Raw genomic sequence first — 24,992 nt, 5'->3', positions numbered from 1 at the left:
CACATGGCTGGTATGACTGCATAGAGTGCTGTTACCTTTCCGTTGGAGTGGTACCTATAGATCTACTTACAATTGCATGTTTTTGAACTGCTAGGTTGGCAGAAACTAGAGCTAACAGTGGGAGCTCACCCCACTCCCTGGATTCAAACTGCTGACTTTTTGGTCAGCAAGTTCAGCAGCTCAGCAGTTTAACCTACAGTGCCACTGGGGGCTCCTATTGATCCAGAAATAGCAGTCATGCCCAAGGAACCTACTTTGATTACCATACTTGGATAGAGATAACTTAGCTGCAATCAGCACCGGATTTACCATTGTGCTTAGGGTGCTTAAGCATAGGGCTGCATTGGCTGGGCGGGGGGGTCTTTCTGCCAAAATCTTTTTACAATAGATTTTGTTAATGTAGTGCCATTCTAAATTTCAGAGCAATTCCAGACATAAAGATAAAGTTGATGGGAGTGTGCCATAAAGCAGGCAGTGTGGGCCTCCCTTCTGGGCCAAGTAAGGAGCCTCATAACGTAACTAGCACAGGACCTCATTCATACTAAATCCGGTACTGGTCACAATCACCCATGTTATGGTCCTTTCCAGTTTCTTTCTTTGAAAAACTGTGATTGGTCTAAATTAGAGTGAGTTTTTAGCTAATCGGAACTGCTCATATTATGGCTGTCTTTTGTCTATTGCCATGCCATGTCTCCCACTCTTTTCCCAGGTTCTGGTTAAAATGTTAATCTTTTAAGCTCCTCCATTTTAAAATATGAGCCCTCATTATGGAGTTGCAGTGAGTTTGGAGGATTTTTCCCCGTTTGCATTAATGGTCTTTTTCATTTTATACTCTTAGGTTTTATTTTGTGTTTAAATTGCTTTTATATTCATTTATTGTAAGCTGCCCGGAGAATTTTATGTTACAGGGTGTCCTACAAATGTCATAAATAAAAGGAAATGAAAGAGCTTTTGAAGGATGAATCAAGGGAAGGCAGCAGCTTGAATGTTATGTTGCACAGAAGCAGCAATATGGATTGTCCTTCCAAAACACACCAAAGGCCTACATAGCTTCAGAAGTCATTCATCTCTTAGTATCTTTGTTCTTGCTTCTGTACCAGCTGCTCTTCAACAGGGTTGGTCAAAGGGGAATCCCAGCCTACAGTTCTCTGACCAGCTTTCATTCATCCCCCGTGACAGACCATTCAGCCAGCATTTATGAGTATGTGACACAAATCTATTTAGAGACTGTCTGGAGGCCATATTGCATTGCACAGATTTCAGTCCCTAAAGTTCAATTGCTGGGATGTAACATGGTTATTAGTTGGGAGCACAATTATTGATGGTGTCATTAAAACCTGGATCCTGTTTCATCTGTTTCCCTCTGCAGTAGAGTGCCACTAGGTGTAATCACAAAGAGCATTATAAAAACAACACATTTTATTGGTCTTTGTGAGGAAGAGGGATTCATGCATACAAATTCTTGAAAGCATTATGCACCCTGTCTTTGCAAGATAATAACTTGCAGCAAAATTCCCCAATCATTGTTCATTTCCTCTGTCTCCATTATCACTTCATGCATAAAGCTGAAGGGAAACATCATTCTTTTGGAGAACCCTCTTCAACATACATTACTGTTGAGTTATATAGATCGTCCCTGCTTTACTATGCTACACTGATTATCACAAACATATTGCTTGATGTTGTGTAGCTGTGCAGTACATACAGATGTTGGGAAGCAATAATATTGCTTTCCTTGCTTAATCTCTTATTCTCCTTGCACTGCAGTTAAATCTTACAGATAGACTGATCAATTGTTGCTACACATTAACATGCAGCTGTCTTATGTTAGAATCACAAGCATATGGCTTACTACAAATTAACCATGGTGCATTGGTTAAGAAGGGCAATATACAACATTGTACACTAAGGCAAGATTTATTCCATCCATATGCAACTCACAGATAATTTTACACATACCATATTCAGATGGCAGTGTGAGATAAGAAGTGCCATGGTGCACTAGGGGACCACTATTCATCAGTGAAATCCACAGAATGGTGTTAACGTCTGTGTCAGGATCTGGAATCACAAAGTCTTCCATATAATGCTGAACTGTTTGGTATTAATTGCTGACAAGTTGGCTTCAGGTTATGGCAACCCGAGAATGAGAGACTTCCAAGACAGAGTGTCATCAACAGTTCTCTTTGGTTGCTGTAAACACAAGGCATGGTTCCTTGATTGAATATAATGAGCTGTAATGAGCTGTAATATAGATGTATAGATGTATAGATGTTATATTGATGTATTGTTGTATTGCTATATCGATGTAGTTGCTTTAGTACTGTTTTAAATGCTAATGTGTGCACTTTGTATATTGTCCTGGCTGTAAACCGCCTACGGGCTGAGAGAGTGCGGTATACAAGTAAAGTAAATAAATAAATAGTAATGCAGTCTTCTGCTTTTCCTGCATCTTCTCACATTGTCAAGTATTACAATCTTTTCCAGTGAATCGTGTTGTCTCATGATATAACCAAAGTACAATAGATCAGTTTCATAATTTTGGCTTCTAGAGAGAATTCACATTTGAACTCTCTAGGACCCACCTATTTGGAATTTTGACAGTCCATAGTATCCTCAGAACTCTTCATGATTAGAGTGTTATTGTCCAATGTTACAAGAGTCAAGATTATCTGTGTAATTGCTCCAATGTTACATGGTTATAGTCATAGACTGTAATCCAACATATCCTCATAATACTACTCTCTTGCCTTCTCTATCCATTCTTTTTTAACAGATTACATTCCTCCATTGCTATATTTCAATCATGGGAGTCATCACACTAAGCCTCTATAGCTTTAAAATTGTATTTACTTTCCTGTACCATGACTTCAAGATCTTCTTGTTTGTTTCCCAAACTCTGTGCATTGATGTGTAGACATTTAAAATAGTGTTTGATCTTTTATTTTACTCAGAGTTTTAGTGGAGCTCTCATTCTCTCCCCCAGCTTATCCTCCTGTTTATAGTTTACATATTTAAGTTTTTTTAAAGATGTTTCCTGAAAGTAAAATGGCCTGGGACAACTCCCCCCCCCCCCAAATGTAGTGATAATGCTTCCCGCACATTTTAGAAGACATTTAGTGATGACAATTATTTTTATTACTTTTTTAATAGGGTGAGCACACAAATGTCCTAGAGGGCCCCATCAGGCCTACATATTTCATTTTGTCCTACCCTACATTATCTTGATGCCTTGCACTGCCCAAACTATGTTTTATAGTGTGGAAAGGACATATTATGGCATTCCCACCATTTGCTGCCTGCACCACCTCATTTTTTGGCACCCTGTAGGGATAGTCATAACTGTATAGTGTCAGACCCTGCTTTGAATTCCCTAATAGCCAAGAGACTGTCATTTCCTTTAATCTGTCATTCCATTATTACAGTTACAGACTTGAAGCTGCCTGTTTGGGGACTGACTGGAGACAGATTGACTTCTCAAGTTTGGCTTCCTTATTGATTTTGGTGTCTGAAAATGTCTGACAAGTTTATTTTTTCCCATCCTAGGTGCTTTGTGTTAGATGAAACTATGAGTGGGCTTGGTTAAAAATGACAGGGATAAGATGATTGAAGGAGGTTGGCTTGGTGAAAGGGATGAGGCATTATCAGGCTGGGAACCACTGAAGTCTCGTAACTGAGATGACTTGTTAGGCAGACAAGTGGCTCAGCAGTATCGGAATCCAATGATGACCCTTTCCTTTCACACAAGGCACCTGCCAATTTATGCCCTCCCAATCTCTTTGCACTCAATTAAAATGTTGGGTACCCAAATGCAACCACCATTTATTTTGTTTGGCCTGCAGAAATTCTGCAAGCACCTCCCCTCTCCACTCCTGATATGTCTGCAGCCTGCTCAACCCTGCTGAGTGGCAGGACTGGCAGTATAATACCTTTTCTTATTAAAATTGGGCACCTTTGTAGTAGTGATGGCTGCATCATCACTGTGAATTTTGCACATACTCAACACTGAGGCCATTCTATTTCAGCTGCACATTGATCTGAGGATTTTCAAAACTATCGCTTTCCCTCACACAATTTGCATTTAGATAGGTATTTAATTAATGTTTGTTTGTTTTTTATTTCATTTATATCACGTCTTTTCCCTAAATGGGTCCCAGAGCATGAGATATACTCTGGGTCCCTTTTAAAATAAGATATACGAATGAAATCTTATTATAGAAAAGAATAAAAAGCAACGAAATAAATGACTACATTAAAGCATCAGTACTTTTTTTTTTTTAAAAAAGCCATGAAATAACAAAATGAAGTGCACATATTTCCCATTAAAGTTTTGTTTTTTTTTGCATGGGTACTTAATTGCCATATGGCAGTTCAAACAAAAAGATATTTTACTAGCAAAAAAAGAACAGAGAGTGAGCTCTTAAATATTGTATTTTAATCCGGTCAAACATCACTCCCATTGTTTCCTCTTTGCCCCCTCTACATCTAAATGATTCTACATATTCTTTTTCTTGAATAGGATGAATCTGGCTTCTTCAGAGTATTAGCCTGACTAGAGGGGTTAGGTCGAAGAACTGTGTTAGCGCTCATGTGATTTCCATTACAAAGCATTTAGGCATATTCATCTATTAAGTGCTGTCTGACCCTATGAATCTGCAACTACCGCATGTCTCCTGCTGTGGATTTAATTGCTCCCAAATTACCAGTATCCAGCTTTGTACATGAGGGAACTCTTAATTCCAAACTCTTTTTCAAGAAGAGGTCACTTGTCAGCAATAAGCCTTCTCACAATACCAAGATAGATGGGTACTGCATTTGGATCCTGACCAACTGCTCTTAAATGGGTGGTTTCTGAAGTTGTCTTGGCCCATTTCAAGATTAAAAGCCAATTGGCAAAGGACACAAAGGTGGCCAGTAGTATTGATTTATACCTCCCATTTTATGGATTCCACAATCAATTGACCTTGTAATCTGTCTCCAAATAGGTGGGTGGAACTGTTCCATTTTCCTGAACAAGCAATATGCATCTAAATTATATGCGTTGAATGCAAAAGGTATTTAGCATAAATGATCACAGTTTGCTACGATGCAGCAAGATTGGTGAAAGAAATATGGAGTCAGCTGGGAACTGGTTAAAGGAGCAAGAAACAACTAGAGATTATAGTAAGATATGATCCTAAATTATATGCACATATGCATGTGCAAATACACACATAACACACATAGTTAGGCACTTGGATGATTCATTTTAAAACTTGCACTGAAACTGGGTGGCATTGAGATAGTCTCATGCTCTCAGCCGGACCTACTCCACAGAGTTGTTTAAAAGGGAAGTCAAATATGCTCTCATGGGTTCTTTGGAGAAAGGGCATCATTTGAAAATTTGTGTCCCATTTTTTCATGTCGTAATAGGAGGTTTCTGGTTGCAGAGATAGAGTAATTTCAAATTGGGTCCATATTTTTGAAACACCCGGTACAATGCCAACTCCCAATCACATATAAAGAGTCTTTCTTACACACTCTCTTACACTACTGCCTCCACAATGCACAAAATCGTCCAACACTTCAAACCAACCTTTGCTCCTCAGCAGCCACCCACACTCAGCCATGTCTTACTCTGTGTAGAGCAGTGGTTCCCAGCCTTGTTTTGACCAGGGCCCACTTGACCATGGTCCACTTTGACCAAGGTCTACTTGGACAGACATTACTTGACCAGGGACCACTCTCCAACATTAATACCAAAAGGGGTGGGGCTGGTCAGCTCTGTGGAAAGGGGCAGAAATAAAATAAAATACACAAAGAGGAAGGAGGTTTATGGACTGGATTTTCATTCTCACAGTCCACTGCTGGTCCATGGCCCACAGGTTGGGAACCACTGGTGTAGAGAGAGAGGAGAACAGCTCACAAGCATCAAGCTGTTTTCCTGTAGCAAGATGCAGAGTAATTACATCATCTACAAGGGCCTCAGGAGAACTCCTGGAGATTCATCTGGAGGCCACCACAGCACCTCCATCTAAAAAAAATATAGCTGGAGGTGTACTTGTTTCTTATTAGTCCACTGCCCTCAAACTAGAAAATGGCCAGGTTTAGGAAGCTGTGGCTGATGAAAGATTATTTTTGATGTGTGTGAGAGAGATGGGATGAGAGGCTATTATAGTCACGTCTCACCTTTCTCTTGATGCTGGATTATGACTAATGTGTAAAGTGGACAATTCTTGCACATGGCTACCAACCATTTATTGTATAGCAGTGTCTGTCTTTGATATCTTGGCAATTCTGGAGGAGTTAATCATTATTCTTGTTTTCTGACATACTGAATACATACTATTGGGACAAGGTCACCCTTTATGTGTGCCTCTGACTAGCAATGGGAAGTGTTACAGCTTTTTTTTAAAAAGAAGAACACAGTTCTTGTTGTGTTCACAAGAGATAAAGTGTGAGAAAAGGAGGAAACTTGTAGAAGAAAAGTCATTGAAAACAGAATTGAACTTCCTGCCAGGGGCAAACAGTAAACACCGCCTCCAGATCATCTGTTATCTCCTTCAGGCTCAGAAGCTCTTTCCAAAGGAAATAGGGTTGTCCCTTCTCTGTTGCCCCTTCTACTGACAAACAAAGGCATTATTTCATTCCAATAGGCATCCAGAGACCATGTCCTGCTTTTATTTCTGTGCCTTGAATGAGTGTGTTTGAAATTGTTTTTATTCATAAGGGTCTTAATTTTTAGTGACTTTAATTTTATTTTAACAATGTAATGAGTACTTGTTTTCAATCATATCAACCTTTTTTAAATCTTGTAAGCCACCTTGCATAACAGTTCAAGGGAAAAGATAGGGTATAAAATACATGCTTCCATAAGAATAAACAATTATCTTCTTAGAGAAGTAATATATGGCATAGAGGTAGCTATTTTAATCTTCGCAAATGAGGATGACAGTTTGGCTTCTCTCCAGGGATGATATCATTTCCCACCATTTTGAATTTCATTTTTATTCCTGATTATTTGCCTTTGTCATTCCTTCTGGTCCTTCATGACTTTCATATAGATCTATCTCCTATATGTGTTTGACACGCTAAGACCTTACCTGTTATAACTATACTATCTGAAGTGTCTATGTAAGTAACAAGATATTCTGTTTTAGTAGGGGCCCCACAAAAGCATCTTTTAGGCAGGACAGAATTAATTAAAACTGGGAGTAATTAAACTGTAGAATTATTGCAGTTTGACACCACTTTAATTGCCTTGGCGCCATACTATGAAATCTTGAAAGTTGTAGTTTGGTGAGACACCAGCACACTGACAGAGAAGGACAAAGACCTTGTCAAACTGCATCTCCTGTGGTTCTATAGCATTGAGTCATGGCAAAGTGCTGTTTTATTTATTTATTTCATGTCAAAACATTGCATAAATAAATTAGTATAAAACTGATGAAATAGAGGGAATGCAAGCAAGACCTAAACAGGGCAACAGAGACTGCATTGTCCGTAGCATGAAGCACTTCTTCCTCTGTGTATAAGGCAGGGCATTGTGGGCAAACAACAGGTGCTGAATTGTTTGTCCTGCTCCACAGTTGCACAAGGTGGAAGGTTCTTCTAGGTTGAGCCACTTTGCCAGGTTGTCTTTTGATCTGCCAGCACCACTTCTGAGTCTGTTCAGGGACTTCCGAGTTGCCCATTCTTGGTTTGCCCCCAGAGGCAGACACTCATGGGGTGCTATCCAGTTGTAATTGCCTGATTTTTCTGCCTAGAGGTATATTCTTGCTGTTGCAGGACATTAAGAGGAGTGATGGTTCTCATGAAACTTTTTCTTGATTTGAGTCTATTGGGGGGAGGCTTTTAACCATGCAGTAGATGGCTTTTACAGTGTTCAACCTTATTTTTCTACAGTTGGCAGAAACTTCCTGTTGCACATTGGGGGGGGGGGGGGGGTAATGCCAGCTAGCTTATAAGTCTATCAACAGGTGTAGGTCTGAGACATTCTGTTATTATCCTACATGTTTAGTTCAGTGCTATATTCACCTGCTTCAAGTGGGTGGACTTGTGCCAAACAAGGTAGGCATACTCAGAAGGCCAGGGCTGATGCTCTTATTAATTTTGGATCTGCAGCCCTTGCACTACCAGTAAGTTTCCGCAGGTTGTTATTGCATGTGGCTATTTTTTTTTCTTGGTGTTCTTACAGTGTTTCCTAAATGTTAGTGTTTGATCTAAGGTGATGCCAAGATATTTAGGATGGGAACAATGTTCAAGCTCTTGGCCTTCCCAGGTGACTTTCAGTTCTCTCTTGGCTTCATGGTTTTGTAGGTGGAAAACACACACTTAGCAGGATTAGGCTTCATGTGGTTGTTTTTGTAATAGCTGGGCATTAGTAAATTGGTTTTCAACTGTTTCAGAGTCTTTTGTTTTTGTTGTTAGGCCATCAGCATCAGTTGAAGTCCTGTGAAACTGCATTAATTCTACATGTAGATGCAACCTGGGACAAGCTTTACATCCACTGAACATGTATAACTATGGCATCCAAATTGGAAAGGAGCCAAGGGATTTTATCAGCGAACTCTTCACAGTGGGTGGCTGAGTGATCTATGATGAACATAAGGTCTGCAAAGGTGTCTATAGTAGGAAAAGAGGGAAGGCTGATCTTTTTTGCCAATTCATGTTTCCCACATTAGTCCCTAGTATTGGAGAACTATTCAAGAAGATACATAGGACTGCAGGAAAATGGGAGAATCCACAAAAAATAATTTATTCTATTTCTTTCACAGAAGATGTCTACATGGTAGCTCCATGATTAATAGAGGATCCAATCCAATGCTTCAAATGGATCCTGTTACATTTTCTTAAGCATTGTCTAAAATACTATAAAAGCTCATGATTCTATCTTTTTTGCACACATGAAAGCATACAAAAGCTTTGAGATAAATTGGTAATAAGTCCTAAACAGTAGCTAACTATATTTTCTTTTTATTTCAGGTCCACAGATTATGGTACTACTTATGAAAAGCTAAATGACAAGGTGGGGTTGAAAACAGTTCTGAGCTACCTTTATGTCAGTCCTACTAATAAGCGGAAGGTAAGAACGTTTTTTTTAAAGTTAACTTAACAAGTATCAAGACCAGTTGGGATGTAAGCCTTGTTGAACTCAATGTAATGTTCTTTGAATCATGCTATATAGGATTGGTACAAACCAGATTTAAGAAAGTTCATTATAGGTATATTGTAACAGTTTAATTCTTCCATCCCCATCCTTTCACTCAAAATAACATTAGAACATGTTTCAGAAATTTTTTATTCAAAAGGAATAATATGCAGATGCGAAATAAAATGACCAGGTTAGTTAAACCTTGCATAAGCAAAATGATTTTTTAGAACTTTTTAGAGTCCAATTAAAGGCTTATTTTGAAAAAGGAAGCTATGAGAGATGTTTTCTTTCACCACCTTCCCCTTTTCTCTTTTTGATGCCTGGACATATGCATTGGTGGTGTGTGTTTTATAGCCATCGTGGTTTTGAATCATCTTGAAGCCATGCTGTAGTGTCATGGGTCCTTTGTTTCCACAACTGGAAATGTTCTGAGCACATATGCCATTTGCACATACTCAGAAGTCACAGCACTGGGAAAAGAACCGTCATAATGGCATATGAGTAAAGACAAAGAAAAAACCTATTCAGAACATTTCTGATACCCAAAAGTAGCTGAGAGCAAAGCAGGGGAAAAGGGGACTCATCATATACAAACATTTCCTTGCCTGATCGTTGTGGATAGGAAGTATGCCCAAATAGAAGAGCCATGCCAACTTTATACTGTATGTCCCTTGTGAGAGTGTTCTTCATGGAATTGCATAACAGCATGTGGAAGATAAATCAACTGTGTATTACATGCAATGTTGATTTCAAATTATAACATAGTAAAGACCATCATAAGCCCGAACCAATGTAAGTTTCACATATAGTATAGCCTAGAAATAATTTGTGTCATTATGTTTTTATTTCATGTAGCTACTTCAAAAATAATGCTAATAAGAACAACAAATCCTTAGTTTTTCTACTGATGTATGGTGGTACCTGCTCTTAGCAAGACATCATGTATTTTAAAACCATTTTGACTGCAATAAGGACAGGAATACAATTTTAATGTCCTAAATTTGGCATCTGTTTCCTCTTTGGGATCATCCTATCTCTTGGTTCTGTATGTTATGCTGGAATTTAGACTTAAAAATTCAGTGTTGTCACCTGACATTTTACCCAAATGCAAAAAGTCAAGAGTTCAAAGTCATAAATAAGAATATGTATGGAGTATGAGGCAAATAGAGAGAGGCAAGTGTGTGCCTAGAATGTGTAGGAAGGAAATTGATGTTCTTGCTTTCTCTCTTCCAATGTGACATACACTGAGCTATTACTGACTTACCAGGGGAGAATCTGGGGTCACTTGTTCCTTTAAAAAACCTTAAAGTAATTGTGTTGATTCAAGTCATTGGTAGGGAACAGATGCTTTTATCTATCTTATGTTGTCAGAGACAGATTTCTGTTGTAGATGACTAAGTGGGAGCAGTAGTGTTGTATACTTGGGAACTATTATACTTGATCATTTTCAAAATGCCATTTGGTTTTTGCTATTGCTGTTTGAAGGAATATTGTGCTGTTAGTATTTTTGCTATTATTTTTCCATTTCTTGCCAGGTCACCAAGTTCAGGACTGGTGTTTATTTTCTGCCAGGGATCTTTAGACAGGGACATTGACATGGCTGCAATTCACACCATTACGTCTATGAGGACTCTCTTTTTTCCTTTCTAAATATCTTATGCTGAATTCTCCTCCATCATCTTCAGTGGGTCAGTGTTCTGGAATCAGATCACAACTGTATCTATTTCATATCATAGAGAGTAGAATACCCTTCAAAAGAGTATCTTTTACATCCATGTAATTTTCAGGATTTTCTTTTGTTCAAGGTCCATAAACTTGGAAGATAATTAGAAGATAATTTATGCTCTGGCTATCTCCCAATATGGGACCCAATTTGGCGTACAATATACATTATACTAAAATAGCTAAAACAGCCTATCCAGTTAAAAAATTAATTTAAAAATTCATCCAAAACAGACCCTTCAACATCCTTCTGTCCAAAACAGATAAAAGATAAAGGATTGTTTGCCTTTCAGCAAGAGAACATCAGAGAAGAGGCAACCGGATGCATCTACACACGGATCATTGCAGCCTGACATCATACTATAGAATTCTGGGGTTTTGGTGTTTGGTGTGGCATCAGCACCGATTCACAGAGAAGGTTAAAAACCTTGCAAAAGTCCACATCCCAAGATTCCATTGAATATAGTGGCAGCATTAAAAGTGGTGCGAAACTGCTATGACTCTGTAGTGTTGATACCCAATGGGCCCTTTTACAGTGACCAAACAAATAGACCCTGAACTCCAGATTGAGAATGCTTGGTGGCCTGACAGGTGGCAGGGAGTCCCCAATGTCCAGCTATGCTGACCACTGTTCACTCCCTGAGACCCCCACCTACCTCAGTCTTGGGGCACATTAGCTGAGGCAGCAGGGAAGGAGGGGAATTTCCTCACCTTTCCACCCACTCAGTTTCCCTAGTGAAGCCACGTTCTGATTAAGAGCAGCCAGACACCCAAATAAAAGGTAGGTGTTGTATCACAGTTGTGGACAGCCACAGCACAGGGGGAGGGAGCAAGAGGGGACTGCTATCCCATGTCCCTGGGTCACCTGAACCTGGGGACTGCTGGATGGCAGTCAAGACAGCGGTGGCTAGTTCTAGTTAGGAACAAGTCCTAACACCTCCTAACTCTGGGTACAATCCAAATCTTTCCTCTTAATAATAATAATAACAAAAAACTTTATTTATACCCCACCTTCATCTCCCCAAGGGACTTGGAGCGGCTTACATGAGGCCAAGCCCAACAACACATCAATAACAAGAAAGCAGTAAACAAAAAATGAAAACAATACATTTAAATAAATCACATATAAACATTAACATGCAAGGATTTAAAAACCTATGGCCGGGCCAAATGTAGTAGTTAAAAGTTAAAAAATAAACACTGGGCATGAACAAGGTAGGATATATCTAATAGGAGGGTTTTAAAGAAGTGAGGGGAGCACAATCCAAGCGTATTGTTAAAGTGCATTTGAGGACATTTTGCTGGGAATTATTTCCTTATTCCGGGAAGGCACACTGGAACAGCCATGTTTTCAGGCTCCCCTAAAGAGGAGCCTGATATCCCTGGGAAGTGAGTTCCAGAGTCGGGGGGCCACCACAGAGAAGGCCCTCTCCCTCGTCCCCACCAATCAGGCGTGCGAGTGAGGTGGGAGTGAGAGCAAGGCCTCTCCAGATGAATGAAGGGACCATGTGGGTTTGTACACAGAAATGCGGTCACGCAGGTGGTGGTGGGATGCATCAAAAATCTCAGATCAGGAGGAGGCCTTTCATATTCCCAAGTCCTGTGATGGATAGCACTTTTTAGGTAAAAACCAACACCTTTCATTGAGCCTGCAAACAAATTGGAAGCCAGTTCACTCAGTCTGTTCTGATTTGGAAATAAACCTCTCCTAGTTCTGAAAATAACAAGTCTACATGCGACATAACACTTCCAAAATCTAGCCTCTTGAAGTTATAATGGTTTGATGTAGAACGAGCTACCCTAGGACCTCCTTTCCTGTAACTCATCAGGCAAAACCATTGGTGGCAGCCCTTGAAAGGATTCATCAATTTTCATTTTAAAGTAGTGGGCATATCAGAAAATTTGCAGGAATATTTAAATTGCTATTCTGAAGAGCCTGGGTATTGGAATCTCTTTTTCTTTCTGCTTAGTGAACTAGATACCATTGGGAATTCCTCTTTGATAAAGTTGTTAACACAAGACATATGCTGATCTCTTGAAGTTACCAGCTCTTCTGGCCTTATTAAATTGTATATAAATTATAAGAGACATTCAAGCAGAAATTCCAGGTACCTGTTCATCTGTGAGTATCTAAGAAAGTCTGACATGCTTTAGAATTTATTTCAGCAAGTCACATCTGTTCTGACAATAGAAACTCTATTCCTTTATTACTTGGTGTCTTAGTATTGTTTCTTTTTTTCCAGCTTCATCCTTTCAACAGAACATTAAATTAGCACTGCCCAAAGTGGTGCTTAGCCATATTCAGATTATTTATTTATCATGTCAGAAGTGATTTGAGGGTACAGTTAAAATGCATTTAAAAACACAAAGGTTTTTTTTTAAAAAAAGAACTTGGCATTATGCTAAATGCCCTTTGACCAGAAGCTGGCCACTTGGAGTGCCTCTGGTGTCACTGTGAGAAGGTCCTCCATTGTACGTGTGGCAGGGCTGAGGATGCATTGTAGTAGGTGGTCTGTGGTTTGCTCTTCTCCGCCTTTGCATGTCCTGGACTCCACTTTGTAGCCCCATTTCTTAAGGTTAGCTTTGCATCTTGTGGTGCCAGAGTGCAGCCTGTTCAATGCCTTCCATTTTTTAATAGGAAGTGACATGAACATTCATCTGAATATGCTATGACTTGCAGCATATTCAGGTGAATGTTCAGGTCACTTCATATTGAAAAATGCCAAAACATGTTGAAATGTCTTGTATGTTTTCTAAGCACTGTGATACACCAACATTCTTTGGTTGGTCAATGAGATGCTGTAATCCACAACAGGGCCAATGGGATGCTGTCATCCATAACAGTTGCCTATTCCTAACTGTGATGGGGGTATTTTTATGGAAATGACTTAGAATAAAAAGTAAATTATACATGATGAGTATTTTTTACCTGAACTGTGGAAATCTTTTCTAATATTTAGATATCAAGTTGGTTGTTTAAAATGCAGAAGGTATTCAGAACTTGTTAAGGTTCTAACTAGATTTGAAGTTCCAATTCTTTGTAGTCACAGAAGGGATTTCTATCTAAAATATATGGATACTTGAAGAGATTGGATTTTGTGATGATGACATTTGAAGTAGGTAAGAAAAAGTATTTCAGATTAGATTTAACAATTCTGGAGTTGAAGAGGCAACATCAATTCTACAATTGCTGTTGCTGCATTTTGATAAACTCTTATAGAAGTAAGATCATGTAGGTGTAAAGATACAAAAAACCATCAGAGGAAATGTGAAAAGAATAGTGCAGAATTTAAAATATCTTGTAGATGTACAGTGATAGATTCACAGCATGATTTTTACTAGAATATAAAAGGAATCGAAGAAATGCTAAGATGTGAAGTTCTTGTTCATCCTTTGATCTTCCCTTAAAACATTTTGCAGTTCACATTCCACATGTCACTCAAAAATTAGAAGAAATCTAAAATGGTAACTACATATAAAACAAAGAACCCTAGTGCTTTCCCCCCTGAAAATCATATTGCTAGCTTCTGAAAATATGAGTCATTTTATTTCGGTTTAGTGGTCCAAACTATATCTGAACTGAATTTTGGCCAGTGAGAACTTCATTGACAATCTCCTGTTGCTGGCTTATGCAGATGGCTTTTTCTGAATACAGGCAGTGACATCACAGAGGGTCACTTCACCTACCAACAGACAATTCAGTGGCATCACAAAGGGTCACTTCACCTAGCAACAGCATTTGTAATACAAACAGACGAGCAGACATACATAATTTGACTTTTCTGTATAGGCAGTCTCAAAATTACAAACAAGAGAGGTTCTGTAGCTTTGCTCTTAAGTGGAATTTGTATGTAAATCAGAACTGATACATTTTTAAAGTATGTATCAGTTCTCAGCCAAATGCATATATTTATAATTTTGGATAGCTTAGGGAAGAGTGAACCCCGTGCTGTGTGTTTTGCAGTCTGTGCCCCTGTTCAGACAATTTCGGCTCACTTTCTGTCCCTTTGATTATTTGATTTTGAAAAAAAATGGCTTGTTGTAGAAACAAGGAATGGCGATAAAGCTTCAGTAGAGAAGCTTTATCCCACGATAACTCTTTCAGGACTGATTTTCCCTTCCTAGGGGTAGATTTGTCTTATTTCCTGTTGTCTCACCTTCATTCTCAATCATAGAATCATAGAGTTGGAAGAGACCTCATGGGCCATGCAGTCCAACCCCCTGTCAGGAAGCAGGAAAATCACATTCAAAGCACCCCTGACAGATGGCCATCCAGCCTCTGTTTAAAAGCCTCCAAAGAAGAAGCCACTCTGGGGGCAGAGAGTTCCACTATGAGTAGTCTGTAAGTCAGATGTTTGTAACTCAGAGACTGCTTATACATGATAACAGAAACTCCATCTTACTCTTTTTTTAGTACTTTACAGGATTTGTGGTTATGATACTCCAATTGAAATGGTTCTTTATGATCATATAAACATAAAACTACAGTGTTCCATATTATTGCTATTGAGATAGGGGATATCAGCTGCCCTATTTTTGTTTTGGTGAAGGTTAATCTGATTTTCTTCCCCTTTCATTAAATGGAAGTGGATACATCACAACCCATTTCTCATAAAAGTTAATTTGTCTACAGTCATGCTGTGGTTTAGGTGTTGAATTACTGGAGTCTTCCTGGCAATGGTCAGACCAGTTAATGGAGCCAAAACTTATCCACCTCAGGGGGGAAATGGCATACTTGTTGGAGAAAATAAGTGACTGAAAATTAATTTGTCTGTGTTAAACAGAAGCTGAATAAGTAGGTTGAATAACAAGTGCAGTTATCCAGATTTTGGGTGTCAATTATATTTTTTCTTTAAGTAGTCTGAAAAAGTGGCTTAGATTACAACAATGGCTGAGCCTTTAATTTTATTGACAGTTCTAGCCATTCCATAATAGTTTTGTCCATAGCAGATTTTTAGACACCAGAAGAGACAGAGGATGAAAGGCTCATATATTCAACTCCTCTATTCCACTTTCACCAGAATTCCTTTCTTTGACATTTACACAGACTTTGGGACATTTCCATTTGGAACTACAACTCACAGAATATCCTAACCAACATGGACATCAAATATAGAAAGTAACGTTTCCAAATTCTGGATTTGCTGAAAAGTTCTATTTAATTTTACTACTCCGTGTAGAGTAGCAATAATTGGATTCTTGCCCTCAATAATTCAGTTCTGGCCTCTTCATTCACAAAGAACTCTTTACAATGAAAAGTAGATGCTTTTCCATTTTAGACCTGTATGACGTAATATAAGAGATGCTCATTTGGTACCATGCTGACTCTAAAACAGAGGAACATCTACAACATTGACATACTTAAAAAGTCATCGGAATAATCAAATATAGTACTGGGTTATGGACTAAATATCTTAATGGCTGATATTGGAATCTGAGAGGGTCAGGCCTGGTTCGGATTGGAAGGAAAACCACCAAGGAAGCCTTTGGACAATGACTCATTCTAGCTCCACTGCATATTCTGCCTTTCCTTAATTAAAATGTTCAACTTGTGACCAGAGGAATTCAAATGTAGCAAAAATATGCAAATGGGTACAATATGGATTACACACATCAATCACACGTATTAGGTTTTGTTTGCAGAGAGAAGTTTGAACATTTATACTTTAATCCTCTTTGATTAACAGATTTAGATGTTCAGTATCATTCCCTGTGAATTCTTCCCGACAGAAGTAAGATGACCTGCTTAAATATCATTCCCCACCCAAGAGCACAGTACAGCTTCAAGGCATGTCCCAAACAGACTAATGAGTTCTGAACAAAATTGAGGAGGCTTCAATTCAATTTGAAGCTCAGCTTATATAGCCTCCCTTTAGTGCGAGCGGAGGAGTTAACCGCTCAGCAGTAAATGCATTTTGTTGAGCCTAAGGAAAAGATTAGAAATAAAAGGCAGGAGAAAAACAGTTCGGTTATTTCCCTTTGGCTGTGATTCAGCTTGAACTGGAATATTTTTTCCTTGTAATAAATACACTATCTTCTCGATCAGAATAATGTATGTCAGTTTGTAACATGCTCTGTTCAAAGGAATGCCAATGTGATAAAGATGAAAAGATTCTACAGAAACTTTCCATCTTTTAAATGCATCTAGGACACTCTAGTGGTCTGTCCACTGCTATCCACACCACACTTGCTGGGAATGCAATATTAAGATGTTAAACAAATTATACAGAGCAAACAGACATGGCACTGGTAGATGGCAGTTTATCCTACTTGGCATTAGTAAGTGCCAACTGAAGTGGTCCTAGAAAATGGAAGCCTCGTCAGATTGTCCAGCTGAATCACGTAAAAAAATTGCAAGTGTATTTTAGCTGAAATGAGTTTAAATGGAAGAAAAAAATAGACCATGCTCTAGAATCAAGAAGAGACAGGACAAGATTTTTAGTAAATAAAGCTCATATCCATGATATTCCTGCTGTTCATATGTAACTCTTGGAGGATAGGTTCAAATCTCTGATGCCTGTCGGAATGCTCCTTGCTTCACAGTATAGTATACAACTAGAAAACAAAGCATTGGAAGAATAAGCCAATAATCATCATCATCATCATCATCATCATCATCATCCTTGACCCTAGGAACATCCACAATGATACAGGAACTCAACCTGTTCTTTGCAGCCTATATGGGTTCAGTTTTAATCTGTTTTGATTAAAATGGGCAAAGGACCACTGTACACTGAAAATCAGTATTTGGGGATTGTGAAGGTTCAGTATGCCTTCTGAGTGCGCTCGTTTGCAAAGCAATCACAATGTAGGCTAATGTGCCCACCCATATAAAGCAGCTAATCTGTATATGGCTAAAAATGACAAGGTAGGAGGGATGTCTGAGAGTGATTTGAGCACTGGACTATGAACTTCATCATGTGTGTGTGTGTGTGTGGGGGGGGGGGGGGGCTGTTGTAGAATGCTGATGTCCCAGTTGATCCATGGAGCCCCATGTCACCAATCACATGATGCACGCTGACTTCTGGTGGGGCTCTGTCAATTACCTGGGACACAATCATCCTATGATGCACCAAGAACTAAGGAACAATAGGGCCAGCGTGAGGGGAAGCCGTGTGGCAGTGCTTCTCTAAATGTGATAGGGAAGCATCACTGCAGGCAAGTTGGAGTGCTAGGATTGCCTTGCTGATTCACCCCACGCATCCTCATCAATGTGATGAGGTCATATAATTATAGAGATCAGGGGAAAGCTAATACACCCCTCTCCCTCCAAAAAAAAAAATTTCAAAGAAAATTCCATGATGGGGCCAGCATCTCTGTAAGTCAGAAATGACTTGAAAGCACACAAGAGTAATATGAGGAATGTAATATACTTACCCTAAACTCCACTGGCTTTCAGAAACCTTCTGATGTCTGCCCATTATCTTAATTAAGCAAAAATGATGAATATGTAGTCTTTGGTGTTAGCTTGGCTTCTACTATAATGTTTATCACTTATGCTTTGGGGGTCCCATCTGCAGGCAGTAGCAGACATGGATGCTTTTTCCAGAATAATTTATTATTCATTGTCCAGGGAAAGTCCTGTTACTATAGATGCCTCTCCTTCTGAGCTTTGTTACAGATCCCTGAATATCAGTCCATCCTGTGGTGTCAATCAAGCTACAATAACTCACATGTGACAGTGTTATACCAGATGCAGCTTTGCTTGGTTTCTCATGCAAATTACTAGCCAGCAGTATGTTTGTGAAATGAAAAACATGACTTGGAATATGCTTTCTTGATTAGTGCCCCTTAACTAAGGTGGGGAAATCTCAGAATAAGATGCTGTCACCTTGTTTTAAATGGAAATGATAATTTGTGCCAGAATCCTCTAGCCACGTGGCAGTTTTCATGCACCAGAAAGCTGCTATAGGTGCTCTGAAATAATTAAACACAGATTCTCTGAAGTTAAAAAATGGTCTACATCACATGATCCATGAAGGAGAAACTCGATGGGATTTTAGAATATAAAAGCTGAAAGCCTATCACAATTACATACACACAGGGACTTCTGAAATCATCATATGAGTAACTGTCACAAATCTAGAAATGCTAAATGAGTTTAGTTGCTCTAGAGCTGGTTCTGTCTGCATCAAATTAGGAGAATGTGGTCGAGAGTTGTGAGTTGTAGAGGCACAATCCAATCTCACTCTCTGAGACATCCATGGTCTAGTGTGGTCTTATTGACTGGAATTATGTAGCTCTAATTCTGCACTAGTAGGTATATGGCTAGATGTATTTTTTTCTCCCTTTAACTTCAACAAAAGAGACAGTGGTACCACCAGACTTCCATATCCGCTGATTCTGCATCCATGAATTCCACTGTCTACAGCTTTAAAATATATATTTTAGTTCAATAATCAAACCTTGATTTTGCCATTTTATATAAGAGGATATAGTTCCATATAGCTCATATCCTGAAGTTATTATTATTTTATGTGATTTCCCATTACACATCAGTGGATGCTGATATGGGTGGGAAAATAGATAGTAGAACTAATGACATTGAAATGGTAAATGTTAGTTACAGATAAATTTTGAACAATTTTTTTGCTATTTTCTGTCTTTTATTTCTTTGGCAAACTTGTAAGCATAAGTCTTTAAAGTAGAAAAGAGGTGCTATGAAATTGTGTTTTTCCCTTATGCAACCTAAGAATCAGTACTAAATTTATCTGAATTCCCCACTCATCACACAGTTCATTGGTTTATTTTTTATCATCTAAAGCCGGGCTTCTTAAACATTTTCCACTTGCAACCCCTTTTTGTCTGAGAAATGTTTATGTGACCTGGTTATGTGAGTGTATAAAATAGGTATAAAATCAAACTTTTACTGATAACAAATCAACATTTGCAAGGCTTGCTAAGCAGACTGATTTTCCTTTTTGTGGAGTACAAGGGGAGGATTTTCTGCAGAACCCACTGTAAACATTGCATGTTGTTGCTCATACATTTGTGCAAATGGGTTGCATTTAGAAACGCTTGGCTGTTGCCAAAATTTCATGGCTTCAACATGGGGTCATTTGGGGTCAAGACCCACAGTTTAAGAAGCAGTGATTTAAAACACTGGGTGCTAACTATTATTCAAAGAACACAAATGCACATTCTTTTTCCTGGCAATATGTATTTGAAATGCTACAAAAGACTATACATGTGATTATTTTCTTTTTCCTTTATCAAGTGCACATCTACATTGACCACTTAATCTGGGGTGAAACTGGCAGGAAATAGTTTCACTGTGTGTATGATTACATTGCAAGACCAGGAACCAGTTTGGAGTCCAGATGCTGGTTACACATATTTCAGAAGCTGGCCTTCAACTGGTTCTAGTAACCTTTATTCTTCCATGACTTGACAGCCATGAATACAGGTTCATTTCACCTGTCACCAAGGAGGCTGTCCAAACCTTGAACCGGAGCTTGGCAGCTATGTCGGACTGGATGAGAGCTAACAAATTGAAATTGAATCCAGACAAGACAGAGGTCCTACTGGTCAGTCGTAAAGCTGAACAGGGCATAGGGTTACAGCCTGTGTTAGATGGGGTTACACTCCCCCTGAAGACGCAGGTTTGCAGCTTGGGAGTGATCCTGGACTCATCGCTGAGCCTGGAACCCCAGGTCTCAGCAGTGGCTGGGAGAGCTTTTGCACAATTAAAACTTGTGCGCCAGTTGCACCCGTACCTTGGGAAATCTGATCTGGCCACAGTGGTCCACGCTCTTGTTACATCCCGAATAGATTACTGCAACGCACTCTACGTGGGGTTGCCTTTGAAGACTGTTTGGAAACTTCAATTAGTTCAGCGGGCGGCAGCCAGATTACTCACAGGAGCGTCATACATGGAGCATACCACCCCTCTGTTATGTCAGCTCCATTGGCTGCCAATCCAGTTCCGAGCACAATTCAAATGCTGGTTTTGACTTACAAAACCCTATATGGTTCCGGCCCAGCGTATCTGTCCGAATGCATCTCCTTCTACATCCCGCCTCAGAGTTTAAGATCTTCTGGGGAAGCCCTGCTCTTGGCCCCACCTCTATCACAAGTGAGGTTGGTGGGGACGAGAAGCAGGGCCTTCTCGGTGGTGGCCCCTTGCCTGTGGAATTTACTCCCCGGGGAAATTAGGTCATCGACATACCTCCTCTCTTTTAGAAGGAAATTAAAAACATGGATATGGGACCAGGCCTTTGGGTAATCTGGCAGATAGACAAAGGACAAGCGATGACTAGAATTGATGGATTTGACAATATGGAATAAATTTATGGACTCTGAGCTGGCAAACGTTGAGCACTAGATTGGTTTTTTATTGATTATGATGTATAATTGATTGTTTTAATTGTTTTAAGTACTGTTTATATATGTTTATTTTTATCTTATTGTTGTGTTGGCATCGAATTGTGCCTTTTGTACTCCGCCCTGAGTCCCCTCTCGGGGGTTGAGAAGGGCGGGGTAGAAGTGTGAGAAATAAATAAATAAATACATACATACATACATACTCCCTGCTGGAATGCAAATATCAGGATCAACAGAGTACTTCATGTGTCTGCACAGCAATTCACATTCTGCGCAGTGGATTTCACTGCCTTGTGTGATTTACGCTGGAGTGCACTGCTCTGTGCTAAGGGCTCTATTTGTCCCTGACTTTGCTTATCCCAATTTAAAGGTCTTAAAGTGCATTGCAGAGAACATTTTTGGCATGCATTATTCAACCATCATGCTTTCAAACTGCTTTCAAACTGCATTAAATTGTCAGCGTAGATGTTCCCCAGGTTAGTTCATTGGAGAATGTAAAGTAGATCAACATATCTGTGTGGGTTTAGTTCCAGGACACAGCATGGATATGAAAAAACCTGGATGGTCATGTGGTGTTTAAATGGCACATGCTTCTATGTGTCTGTGTTCATGTCACTGCCATTTGCTAACATGAGCCCTAATGATATGAGATCACTATAAATCCTTGATCTGGATTGGGACAACCCACTGTATACACTTAACAAAACTATCTGCCTGTATGTTGTTGAAGGAACTTAAACAGCAATATATAAGCAAAAGGAGTAGGTCATTTCATATAATTGTTATTAGAGGGAACTGATCATTTACTTTATTCAGCTGTCACATAACTTGATGGTTTTCATGATGAAGACTAAAAAAGGAAAACCACAAAATGTATGGCTTGCATTTTTTTAAAAAAAAAGAACATTAAATCACTGTTCATTTTGCCTGGTGGAAGATGTTAAGAAGGGTTTCAATTAGCAAAAAAGAATGATTCACCTAATCTTGTATTTTGCCCTGATTGTAAGAACTGTATGGCATGTAAACAGTGACTCATTTTAGTTTCTCTTTAAAGGAAAGTTTATAAGGGACAAAAGAAAAAGATTCTGCATCATTAAGGGGAAAGGATGACTAAGGAAACATTTTTGTGAAAAAAATTAAGAGCTGAAATGCTTGTGCCTTGTGCTCTAATTGAGCTCTGGGCTTTTCCTTTTTGACCCAGGAACATGAGACTTATGTAACTGGCATTCCAATGGTTGCATAATTTTTATTTAACAGCTGAACATTTGAGGGTTTCAGAGGATCTTTATATGAAATTCCCACTGCAGTTCTGTAAGATAGCGGGGAAGTATTATCCTCCTGTCTAGTAAATCAATTAGGAAAAGATAGGTATAACACCGTTCTCCTCTTTTTGCTACTCCTTCCTTACTCTCCTGACAAAGAATAAATGGAGAGTGACAGCCACAGTGCTCTTAACAATCAGGAGACAGGGACTGTCGCTCCCAAAGGAAACCAAGAATATCCAGGGCTTGACAACAAAGTAATTCACAGCATTAAGGAGTAAACATCATGATTCTGGTTGAAAGACCTCTGAGAGAAACAGAAACTATGTATGCGCTACTGTGCAGACATGCAACCACAGAGTAAACACTGATCTATCACTGGCAGGGGCGGCTCAACCCATTACGCAAAGTTAGCATTTGCAGTATAGTTGATTTTGCCCAGGGGCGCTCCTGAGGCACTCTTGGGGGGAAATAGACCTTGACATATGCGAGTTGTAGTTACTGGGATGTATAGTTCACCTACAATCAAAGAGCATTCTGAACTCCACCAATGATGGAATTGAACCAAATATGGCACACAGAACTCCCACGATGAACAGAAAATATATATCAGTGATTGGTTGGGGGGTGGGGGTGGGATACTGTTTGCTTACCATTGAAAATTACCTAGGGCCGCCTCTGATCACTAGATTAATCTTAGGGGAAAAGAATTTCAACTTTCTGGTCCATACTTAACAGGTGATTAGCACTAACAGCCTGAATATACCATCTGTTTATTCAACTTTGACCAAATAATTCTCATCCAAAATTGGCCAGCATGTTTGCATCTTGATGTTAGAACTAGACTTTGCAGTCCATCTATAGAAAGTATATGTGCACATGCTTGATTTCAGTATACACTTGAAATCTGCTGTAATGTTATGTACTACTCTTTTTTCATATGCATTCCATTCTCTTGAATTTGTGTGTTATCTGGATGTTGGCAATTGGAAGTATCTGATTCAGAATGTACTTGTCCGAAAAGCGGCGACCAATAAATACATCACTTGTTTGTTGAAGCACATTCCATACCCACCATCTGGTAATTTCAGAAGAAGCGGAGTTAACTCTGAATGTAGCCATGCCATTTTTTCAGTGTGCATCATAGGTCAGATAAACAGCTTAAGCAAACATTATTAGATCAAAAAGAATACTACATTATTGTAGCATCCAATTTACATCTCAAAAGAATGGGATTCATAATACAAACATAAAATAAATAAAAATCTGAGTAATTAAAATGTAATTTTTAGAACCATTTATATAAAAAATGCAACAGTAAATCATTTAAAAGCCTTCTTGGCTGGCAGTGAAGTCATTTGTCAAAAGTGTCCTGAATAAAATGGTTTATGCTTGCAAGCAGAAGGACAATAGAAAGGGAGGCAGGTTGGTGTTTCTAGTTAGAGTGCCCTGGAACCACTGCGAAAGTCTTTTCTGGCACCCTCAAAAGAATTTCTCTCAGAAGCTTGTGGGGCCAAGAGAAGATTTATTTATTTATTTATTTATTTAAAACTTTTATATCCCGATCTTCTCACCTCTGTAGAGGGACTCAGACCAGCTTACAGCAAGGATTCAGTGCTACTAATACAAGTTAAAACATCATACAACAATACAAGATTAAAATACATATAGATAAAATACATATATACCAAATTGCCAAGGTAAAATCATGTTCAACTCAATCTGCATATGTGGTCACTCACTTTAGTCTGTAATCAGTCTCAGCCATTATTCTGGGAATGCTTCGTTTCATAACCAGGATTTCACTAGTCTCCTGAAGGACAATAGGGAGGGGGCAGATCTAATCTTGCTCGGGAGAGAGTTCCATAGCCGAGGGGCCACCACAGAGAAGGCCCTGTCTCTCGTCGCCACAAAATGCGCTTGCAAAGGTGGTGGGACCAAGAGCAGGGCCTCTCCGAAAGATCTTAATGTCCTTAATGGTTCATAGAGGAGAATACGTTTGGACAGGTAAACTGGGCCAGAACCGTATAGGGATTTATAGGTTAAAACCAGCACTTTGAATTGTGCTCAGAAGCTAATTGGCAGCCAGTGCAGCTGGTGCAGCAAGGGAGTTGTGTGCTCCCTGTACCCAGCTCCCATCAGTAGCCCAACTGCCAAATGCTGGACTAATTGCAGCTTCCAGGCAGTCTTCAGAGGCAATCCCACGTAGAGAGCGTTACAGTAATCTATACAGGATGTAACAAGAGTGTGGGCCACCATGGCCAAGTCAGACTTCCCAAGGTACGGGCACAGCTGGTGCACAAGTTTTAACTGTGCAAAAGCTCTCCCAGCCACCGCTGAGACCTGGGGTTCCAGGCTCAACGATGAGTCCAGGATCACTCCCAAGCTGCACAGGCTGTAACCCTATACCCTGTTTGGCCTTACGACTTACGAGGAGTACCTCTGTCTTGTCTGGATTTAGTTTCAATTTGTTCGCCCTCACCCAGTCCATTACAGCAGCCAAGCACTGGTTCAGGACTTGAACAGCCTCCTTAGTAGCAGGTGGGAAGGAG

General features: G+C 39.4%; 1 protein-coding gene across 1 annotated transcript in view; it reads left to right on the top strand.

Moving 5' to 3' along the window:
- Positions 1-24,992, top strand: part of SORCS3 (sortilin related VPS10 domain containing receptor 3) — a 580,612-nt gene that overhangs the window by 254,223 nt on the left and 301,397 nt on the right. Inside the window, exon 3 of the mRNA XM_060768351.2 lies at positions 8,965-9,064. Within this exon, the coding sequence (XP_060624334.2) occupies positions 8,965-9,064 (100 nt within the window). The remainder of the gene's footprint in view (positions 1-8,964; positions 9,065-24,992) is intronic.

This window comes from Anolis sagrei, chromosome 3 (genome assembly GCF_037176765.1).
Source record: "Anolis sagrei isolate rAnoSag1 chromosome 3, rAnoSag1.mat, whole genome shotgun sequence".
In the NCBI taxonomy this organism is placed as follows: Eukaryota; Metazoa; Chordata; class Lepidosauria; order Squamata; family Dactyloidae; genus Anolis; species Anolis sagrei.
This window is presented reverse-complemented; position numbering and strand designations above follow the sequence as displayed.